A 9,856-nucleotide genomic window follows, 5' to 3' on the forward strand; every position below is an offset into this window, starting at 1 on the left:
TATCAAAAAGGGCGCGTCAATAGCATGGCAAGGTGTGTCTTGCAGGTTTATGGGGTGTGGTTAAACTTGCATTGGGGGCGTGGCCTGCAAAAAATACACATCCGTGAGCGACGTACCCGTTTTGCAGGCCGCAAGCCGAACCTTTACTCGTGAATTGGCGTAATCCCCCGGTTAATGTACACCAGACATGGCCGCGGTAATCGAAAAATCTTGTAGTAGTATTATAACTTTTTATTCAGTACTGAGTCATCGTAGCAAGAGTGGCTTCCGCTTACGAGTCTCTGTAGATTTTCACATTTTAATGAACTTTTTTTTAAAAATTATTCAGTGCTGAGTACTAGTAGCAAAAGTGGCTTCCGCTTACGAGTTTCAGTGTGGATTTTCACTTTTTTTTTTTATTTTTTATTACTTATAGTGGATAAAAATCGTGAAGAAGTGAATTCGCGATGAGTGAATATTCGATAATCGAGGGATTACTGTATTCCGTACTGTGACGTCAGACGTACGTGCAGTTTGGGGCGTGTTCACTTCGAGAAGGAAGAGGGGCTCTCCATTGGCGAGCAGTCAAAAGCGTTCGACTTCCAAGACGTCAAACAACGGCTGAATCCAAGCCGGCGTGAAGTACATCTATCGCCGTGTGGTCGGGCACGTACCAGGTGGTCAACCATGAAGCTGTTATTAGCTGTCGGTATCCTCGTGTTGAGCGGTTGGCGAGCCAACGCGTCCACAGGTAAGCGATTTTTTCCCCTTCTTTCTCGTCAGCCATGTTGGTGGACGATCGAAGACTTCGCCCTTAGCACAATAATCGCTTATTTAGATCGTATCGACGCTTGTTTATCTTCTGTCTTTTTGCGATTTAAATCGTATAGTCTCACCTCGTCGATTCAAACTAAAGAAGAACAATCGCCCTCCAGGTCATTAATATTATCTCTGGGTGAAATTCACTAGCACGATTAGCTTAAATGACCCTGCCATGTTTTACCTTTTGAAATCGCTGTATTTTTTAAATGCAAAACGCGATCCAGTCTGTTAGGTTTCGTTATATTTGCCACGAGCAATGTTGAATCTTACGCAATAAATCGTGGCAGCTTTATAATGATTAGAAACGTATGGCCTATCCATCGTGTTGTTTTTCAGTGTGTCGGCCTGTAAAAGCCATCGGTTGGTTGCTCAACATCTCAAATCCATTTTTAATCAACTTATATACACCGTCAATAAACAATTAGACATTGAGATGAACACTGGTTTGCATTGATTCGTTTTTTATCGGTTGGATTTTTATTTTTTTAAATATTTGCATAGTGATCCAGTTGACGACACTTGTGTCCTTACAACCATTTTAGCTTATGTGCAGAGTCAATGTGCATCCAGAGCTTAATCATCCTCTTTTTTTGCCATCACGCAGTATTAAATGAAAGTATAGTATCGGGGTTCTCAGTTTTCTGCCGATTTTTTCCCCAAGGCCCCAAGGAATTTCTACATCGCCTATTTTTAATCTGTCACGTAGTGATACAATTCATCAGTACTGTGCTATTTGCACAAAACTAGCCAAAGCTGTTGAATATTTCATACCTGTCAACCTCTGCTGATAACTGCCCTTATAAATGATTATGATTCCCCTTACAAACCCCCCAAAAAACCTTACAAACACTGTACGAGTCGTACGGTGTTTGTAAGGTTTTTTGGGGGGTTTGTAAGGGGAATCATAATCATTTATAAGGGCAGTTATCGGCAGAGGTTGACGGGTATGATGACAACATTACAATCCAAAGCCAGTTCAATAAGATGTTGGTGAAAAAGTGGTAATTTTCACATCCAAACAGCGTATTTAAAGGTTGTCGTCAACCAAGGACCTCCATTGGCTGTTACTGACAGCGATTGACGTCCAATTCAGCGCCCTTTCATCGCCAGCCCCCCAAATTGAATTGAATTAAACTTAAATCACACTCAAAGTATAGTTCCTAAATATGGCTGAGACACAATCTAGTTATTCAAATAGATTAATGGATAATTGATTCAGATGTTTAAAAATAATAATACAATTTCTCTTTAATGTCAAAAGCCATTTAGGTGTAGTTTTGGTCTATAAATATATCATTCTACGTTGTTGTTTTTCTGCTCGCTTGTCTTTCATTCGCGTGCACATACCTTGAGTTCCAAAGAATGCACCAACATCAATACCATACAATATTTAAAATATAGTAATACAAATTACTATGTGGTTCCTCATGGTGACTAGTAATACTTTAAAATGACAATTGGGGGTGTTGGATTCAGTCAAAATGTCCCTCTTCCTTTTTTCACAGTCAGTACCAGTATTGAGTTTGTCGTCACTACACTCAGGGGACCACAACACAGTTTTCCAATACAATCAAAGGCTATCGAATCCCAGAACTGAATCACAATTCTTTCCATTTCCATTTATGAAAACTATTATTAGAATGTCAGCCTCACTTCCTCTTTTATCTCACTGATAATGTTCTAAAAACTAGGTCATGCAGTCTTTTGGGGAATTATGTTCAATATTATTTTTTTTAATTTAACATAATTGGTGAGCCTAGCAGCTTAACCTGCTCACTCAATTGAAGAGCCCAGCAGCTTATCCTCCTCAGTGAAATCATCATTTCATTTTTATAAAAACATTAATGGCCTGAACCTTAAAGTTGGACTGGGAAGTGCCCACGCACTTGCCCTCTCAAATTAATGATTATTATTAGACTAAGTGGGTGGTTTTCTAGGTACACTCACCATACCACATCTATTGAATGTTCTGTATGTGGGTTTACTGAAATAGGTTTCCCACTCCACTAAAGCTAGGATCAAATAGCTTCATTGTATCAGTGTTTAACATTCTTTTTAAATGCAGGACTTGCAGGTGACTGTTTACTGTTGTATGCTGTCTTGACATTTTACTGGCCTTTCCAGTTTAGTGTAAAATGTTAACATTTGCAAGTATTGCCTGAGCCTAGTGCTTTCTTGATTTTTCAAAACGTGGCGCAATCCTTAGTTCACTTTCCACCTCCCGATATACAAAATATGAACAGATAAAGCACGCCAAAGGTCTTGATCTCAAAGCTCTACTACTTTGCTAGAATGTAGTTCAAATTAGTTTCATGGTGATATTTCATATAAAATAAAATAAAAACGCACAATAGTTTACTTTGGATTGCATCATTCTGATCCAGACAAAGGCAATTCTGAAAGTGACCTTTGGTAATTGTGGCAAAGACATCCTAGTTTAAAACTTACATGGATTGACTACTGACCTTGTTTACCACTAATCCCCCTTTGAATAAGCCAATTAGTTGGATCCATCATTTGTTCAAGCTTCATACCCTTGAAGAATCTGGAGTTTATTTTCCTTCCATTGTGAAGAAACATACTCTGCTCATGTTAGATCAGAATTCTCTTCCAGGCCCAACCCAATGTACTGTATATCAATCCTGACGTCCACCTCCCATCTCCTTAGAGGGGCCAGAAAAAACATCACTGTCTTAGAACTGGAGCAGCAGGCAATAAATATTCTTGGAAGAAACGTGCCTGTGTCGTTGAAAGGACTGTGTTACGATTATTTGCACTCGAGGCTTTCTGGAACAATAAAGTGTGGTGGCAAATATTAAATATTATAATATATTCATTTTATATGCATTAACATTATCACACTTTGAAGACAGGGCAGGTCTGACTTTCAAATTTCTAATTGTGTATTAAATATCCTCATTCCATTTTTTTATCTTGTTTCCTCATCTGCTTTTCTTGTCATAGTTTGTCAATTATATACTGCTTTTTCCACCCCTCAGACATAATGTAATTCATCGTGCTTATTTGGTCTTATAAGATCTTACACCCTTATACAAAAAATGTGCAATTTAAAATATTGCATATTTTTATCAAAGCAACTTTTAATCATACTCTACAGGCCTTAATATATTCCGTTTTTTTATTGGCCAATTAATCCGTTCTTTTGTTCTGCGGAATATTAGGATCGGCCTATTAAAATCCTTACATGTCAGCCTTAGCTCTCAGGTAATGCAAATTGATAAAACTAATATTTGGGTTTTGTCATATTAAATTTGACCTCGATGTAGACAATTACATTGTTTATATGTAATTATAAGGGTGGAAGTCTACTTGCATATTATCCTTTTCATTTGTTTTATTAATCATTTTTTTCTTCTGTTTGTTGCCCTTTTTTCTTTCACTGCCTTACTTTTCAACCATCAATCCATGAAATCACCTGGCTTTACTCAAACCTCCTCACCCCTAAAAAAATCATTTAACACACGCCTTGGCAACTCAGCCGGCTTTATCAAGTCTCCCCTTTCCGTCACTAAGCTGCTCGACGACAGCGCTGAGTTGCATTGCGAAGTGATAGGCACCCCCATCCCAGAGGTACAATGGTGGTTCATAGAAGGCCAGGAGCCCAATGAGACATTCGAGCAGCTCTTTGACGGGGCGCGCGATGAGCGCGTGCAAATAAACACCACGTACGTCACGCACGCCACCAGCGCCATTCTACTCACAAGCCTCGGCCTCAACGACTCGGGCACGTACGAGTGCCGCGCCTCCAACGACCCCGACCGCAATGAGCTGATGAAGACGCCAAAAATCAAGTGGATCCGATCGCAAGCAAACATTATTGTGATTGAATGTGAGTGCCGAGAGAAGGCAAGAGAGACGCGGGTCCAAGTATCTCCCTAGTAGTCAAGCCCTGGACAATCCACTCCTGGTCGAATCCCATCCTTTCTCTATCAGCCCTGTAGTAAAAACACACCCTGCTTAGTACCCCCAATCTCCTGTCTTAGAATTCAACCTAACACTGTACCTTTTTCCATTACACGGATAAGGCATCTGTATGATGGATGTCTTGTTCTGTATATAATATGGGTCATATGGTTGGGTTTCTGGGGTGGGTCCTACTGACAACTCATGTTAACATATTTAATGACCTATACTTGATCAGCTCTAATTACTTTCCTTTTTTTATTTTACCTCTTCCCATGTTCCTCTACAACTCCCTTCTTTCTATTTTCTATTGAATATTATGCATATTTTTTGAACCCATAGTTAAGTGTGAAAGCTTTGTTACAACACTTAACCTTGCTCATTTTTTTCAAGAGCGTAAATCTAAAATTTAGAAACATTACAACTTATTATTCTTATGTTATCTTGTGAAAGTAGTTTATTATAATATGGTCAAATGGAGGTTAGTTGCTTTTAGCTTAGTTGCAGATGGTATGAAAAGTTGAGAAATTGAAATATTGCCTTTTTGTTCTCATCTATCTCAAGCCCCTACCATTGTAACTGATCCCGCTGAAGTTAGCAACCAGACTTCAGCTGTGCTAACCTGCAATTTGACGGACACCAGTCTCCTCGTGAAGGGTTCGCACTGGACACACAATGGCAAAGTTATCGAGGCGTCCAAATCCACGGCCGCTGACCACAGTATGGTGCTTCGGTGAGTTGCATATGTGTTAGTTCCCTGATTCCTCATAGGCTTGCCCATTGACATGAATGCCCATTTATATCCCAATGCTTTCTATGACGACTCTTTCCCATCTCTTCCTGGCCTGCTGCCTCTATTAGCATCAGCGCTTGGGGCGCTTTGTCAGGCACTGGCCACTCCTGATTTGCGAGGAGGCTGACCGTGTAGACGTGCCCAATGGCCTGTGCTCTTGGCAGCACGGTGTTGCACGCTCACCCTGACCTTAATTTGCCATTAGACAAGGAGCAAGCAAGACACAAACAAAAGCTCAATTGTAATGACCATAGCTACCTGAATCATTTACTCTTTAAATACCTATAGTTGAACTCATTTTCAGCAATTTTAGAGCATTCAGAATTTTTTGGGGTGGAAATGGGTTGAGTTACCCTTTAAATTAGCTACTTGGGATTGGCTCTCTTCTCTGAAACCAGCTACATTATTGCTTCCTTCAATTACTAGGTATGAAGTATATATCTGCACTTAAAAAAAAAATCTTCTTCCAGTTTGGACAAGATCACCCACACTTCCGGTGGAAAGTACGAGTGTGTTTTCCTAAGTGAGCCTCAACTGCAACAAACAATTGAAGTCAAAAGTAAGTCACTGATTCGATCCTATTAAAGTTTTCTACAGAAAGTCAGCTGGTTAATACGCTTGCATTTTTACCTTAAATTCTTTGGCGTCTAGTTGTTTTTGCTTTTCCACCATTGCCTTCATAATTGCAGCTGTCCCTCACGTGGCGGCCTACAAGCACTCTGAGCATGGCAACGAGAAAGACAAGGGTGTGATGGTGTGTGTGAGCCACGGCTACCCGCTGCCCACTGACTGGACCTGGTTCAAGCTTCAAGATGGTGTCCAAGAGGTAAGCCCGTCCGTGTCAGCATGCTCGCCAATTTTCTCAATGACGTTGACGGTGGCCATCGTTTCATTGAACGCCTCAGCCCATCATCAATGGCACCAGCGACAAGTACGAGATCAAGAGCACCCCCAACAAAACCGTGCTGACCGTCGACGACCTGAACATCGAGACCGACGTGGGCGACTACATCTGCTCGGGAACTAGCGAGATCGGAACCAACACTGACACGATTCACCTGCGCGTCCGCAGCCGCCTGGCCGCGCTCTGGCCGTTCCTCGGCATCGTGGCCGAAGTCATCATCCTGGTGACCATCATTCTCATCTATGAGAAGAGGAGAAAGCCCGATGAGGTTACCGACGGTATGTAGCACTCTTAAAAGGTGTAACTGTTAGTGTATTGATTTTAGTTGAGGGGAAAAATCCTTATCTCAGTCTAAAACACCCTATTGACTTTTTTACTGTTTTAATTCCTATTGGTAATTTGGACCGACAAGACTGAGAGCAACAATTGCCGCCACGTTGGAATCACCAATTTCCAATGTAGTTGCATGCAACTTGGTAGCAAATCCTGTCGTCTTGTAGGCATGCGTCTTTGTAAAAATTCCTGTTGTCTTTTGGTTCTATCAATTTTTTTTTGGGCAATTCTCTGGGAGAATTTTCACAGTTCAGTTTCCACTTCTGTATACGATTCTTCTTTTTTCCTTTTTTTCCCGTTTTTATTATTTACATTTTTACTTCTCTGTTCGCTGCTGATTTTGCATTTGGTAAGTGAATCCAACTGCATGTTAGACTGAAGTGGTTGAGCTGAGGTGACCGCGTGATAAACTCGAATGAACTTCTCTCTTGGTCACCACCTCTGAAGGAATGTGCTGAAATATGCGCCCACTCTTTCACTGGCACTTTAGAACAAAGAGCCGTAACGCCATCTTTTATTGCTTCTTAGTTAATGACATTCAAATGCATGTCTGAGCCAGAGAAAGAGTCAATAAGACCAACAAGTGAAATGGAACCTGAAACGAGGGAAACTGACGGCATTGCTGCATGAATCTTTGCATTTTGTCCTCAGTGCATGATAAAGCTGCTACAGTGGCACCACAAAGGTCACACCGTTTTTTTGCCCTCCGTCACGTTCGTCGGCTTTCAAAAGTTGTTATAAAAAATGTTGAGTCAGCAGGCAAGTAAGATTTCAACCTTCTTCGCTGTCCTATGTACAGTGCACATCAACTACTACCATAAAAGCACTTCATGGTCATGTGTGCTGCAGATGGATCTCATTAACATTTGCGGTCATACAAATGTTAAATAAAACTCGAATAAAATCATGTAGCTTTTTAATTATAGCCCATGCAGTGAAACAACACTGTTTTTACCAAAGGACACTATATAGCTAACATACTACATAAGTCTAGTGTTGGAAATATGGCTATGCTTCTTACATTTCTGAAGCAATTGCTCACCAAATGTCGTTTGTAGAATAAAAATCACATGACCACGCATACTCATTAGCCGGCATTATTGGGCTAATCCATTTAGGGACTGCCAGTGAATAGGACTGCACAAAAAAAAAATAATACCACCAAGTCCAGTCACTCACTTGTGCCCGATGCATCTTGGAAATTAGTAGAATGATTAAGGAAGAGTTCGAAGAATGTTAAGTCTGGTCAGCTTGAATGCTTTTGTATGTGCCACTGTAGTTATTTCATGAAGACATTTGCCTCATTGCGCCGCAGTGTCTGCAAACATGGCTATGTTGTCATCAGGTCACTATGTCCGTGCTGGCAATTTCCACATTTTTACTGTATGATATTAAACTCCCACTCGCAGTCTTCCTTTTGCCCTCTCGCTTGAATGCATGAGCCTCTGAAGTCTGTAGGTAAAGACTTGTTCTTTTTGTACGAGCTTCATCAGCGTGTTGCTACGCATATACGATTGTGTTTATAGTCGCATAAGATGTCGTCAGATGCAACCGGTAGGCATGCTTTTGGGTTTTTGATCTTTGTCTTAACTCATGAGGTCACCTTGCAGAAGATGTCAAGATTTAGGCTGGAGTAGCATGCACTTTACACACAAGGACAAAATTCAGCTGCTGTTTACTAACATACTTTCTTTCTGCCCTCCTGATCCTGCTTGTCCTGCGCTCCAGACGATGACTCAGGCTCGGCTCCTCTGTAAGTAGCTGCCGGCATTTGCTCGTCATTTGTGTTGGTGGTGGAGGCTCATGTTGACATGTTTGTGGGCATTTCAGGAAGAGCAACTCCAATGCCAACCACCAAGACAAGAACGTGAGGCAAAGGAATTCCAACTAGAAGCTAAGCAGGTACTCCCATGGAGGCTTTACCCAACTCTCCATTTAAGAACATGCCTTTAAACTTCACTGAGTTTGATAGCTTGGACTTCAACAAAACCACAACCTTAACCTCTTAAACAAAAATGTTAAGCCGCATTGCTTCACCATCTAATTTTTGTCGTTAATGTTCCTAACTGTGCTTGATGTTTTTTTCTCTCCTAGGATGACCAGATGGCGGCACTCTTGTTCAAGCTGTACTGTGCCCCCCTGCACCTTCTTTTTTTTTTTTCCTGTGCTCGAGTGTTCATATTAAGGGTGATTTCTTCCTGTTCTATTCTCTAATAATCATCACTATGCTGTGCTGCCCCTCAAAGCTTAGTGTAAAGTGCGTCCTTGCCTGAGGCCACAAGGCCACTGTTGCATGAATTTCAACGCTGTCCTAGCCAAGTGTCTTGTTACAAAAGAATAACTTATCGCACTGAAATGATGAATTTTAGTTAGTGCTCGTTTTCCAACTTTTTTTTTAACTCTGTGGATCACTGCCCTTATTTACACACTTTTTTGGTTGCTTCACAAACTCCTCTCTGCAAAGTTTTTGACTTAATGAGCACCAACTCGCTTTTTGTTAACACTTGGAAATGTCACCTCAAGGTTAAAGCACTCTGCTTGCATTGATTTTGCCATAGGAACTTGTTTGAATGAATTATTTTATTTTAAGCTTGTTGATCAGTAAAAAAAATATATGAAGGACCAACTGCAAAAAAAGTTAACTGCAGTTGCAACATTTATAGGGATCAGAACGGATGGTTTACTTGCTTTTAACATTAATGATCTAAATTTAAACACTTCAGTAAGGTATTATATGCGCGTTGAAGGCTCATCACGTCATTGGAAAAAAAACGCATAATGCATTCTGACTGAGTTTTTGTGATTGGTTGTTGCTGTCTAAAAGTTACACTACAACAAAGGATCCAAGCCAGTTTTGTGTGAGTTAGTGAAAACGCCACCATCTGTTGTACAACTTGCACAAACTGAATAAAGTCATCAGATTTTACTGTTGTCTTTGTTCAATTGACTTGTCTGTGGTGTTTGTGAAGGAAGTAAAACGTCACACTACGTACATTCCTATAGCCGCAACTGCTTATTTTTGTGTCTTTTTGAATTGAGTGTGAAGTGTGTATCGGTAAGACGGGTAGGTTGTGAATTGTTACCTTAATGCATGGGTCTTT

General features: G+C 40.7%; 1 protein-coding gene and 1 long non-coding RNA gene across 4 annotated transcripts; both read left to right on the plus strand.

Annotated features, from left to right (window-relative positions):
- Positions 1–511: 511 nt before the first annotated feature.
- On the plus strand, positions 512–9,681 carry bsg (basigin). 3 transcript variants are annotated; one of them, XM_077607117.1, is made up of 9 exons: positions 512–730; positions 4,301–4,651; positions 5,290–5,458; positions 5,989–6,077; positions 6,208–6,344; positions 6,424–6,700; positions 8,496–8,508; positions 8,586–8,657; positions 8,850–9,681. In XM_077607117.1, the coding sequence occupies exons 1-8, from the start codon at positions 667–669 to the stop codon at positions 8,644–8,646; spliced, it is 1,161 nt and encodes a 386-aa protein (XP_077463243.1). In that variant the 5' UTR covers positions 512–666; the 3' UTR covers positions 8,647–8,657; positions 8,850–9,681. The 3 variants fall into 3 exon arrangements, with proteins under 3 accessions (XP_077463243.1, XP_077463241.1, XP_077463244.1); XM_077607115.1 differs by having other exon boundaries at positions 513–730; positions 8,484–8,508; XM_077607118.1 differs by lacking the exon at positions 4,301–4,651 and having other exon boundaries at positions 516–730; positions 8,484–8,508.
- LOC144078775 (uncharacterized) lies at positions 738–2,963 on the plus strand. The gene is made up of 2 exons (XR_013301310.1): positions 738–1,556; positions 1,738–2,963. It is a non-coding gene; the product is annotated as an uncharacterized LOC144078775 (long non-coding RNA).
- Positions 9,682–9,856: the final 175 nt, after the last annotated feature.

This window comes from Stigmatopora argus, chromosome 8, assembly GCF_051989625.1.
Source record: "Stigmatopora argus isolate UIUO_Sarg chromosome 8, RoL_Sarg_1.0, whole genome shotgun sequence".
Taxonomy (NCBI): domain Eukaryota; kingdom Metazoa; phylum Chordata; class Actinopteri; order Syngnathiformes; family Syngnathidae; genus Stigmatopora; species Stigmatopora argus.

Bases quoted from the DNA above. Each gene is read 5' to 3' on its own strand.
- bsg (XM_077607115.1), top strand. From the start codon at position 667: ATGAAGCTGTTATTAGCTGTCGGTATCCTCGTGTTGAGCGGTTGGCGA. The intron at 4,652-5,289 runs GTGAGTGCCGAG...ATCTATCTCAAG, and splicing joins AAACATTATTGTGATTGAAT to CCCCTACCATTGTAACTGAT. The intron at 6,345-6,423 runs GTAAGCCCGTCC...TGAACGCCTCAG, and splicing joins TTCAAGATGGTGTCCAAGAG to CCCATCATCAATGGCACCAG.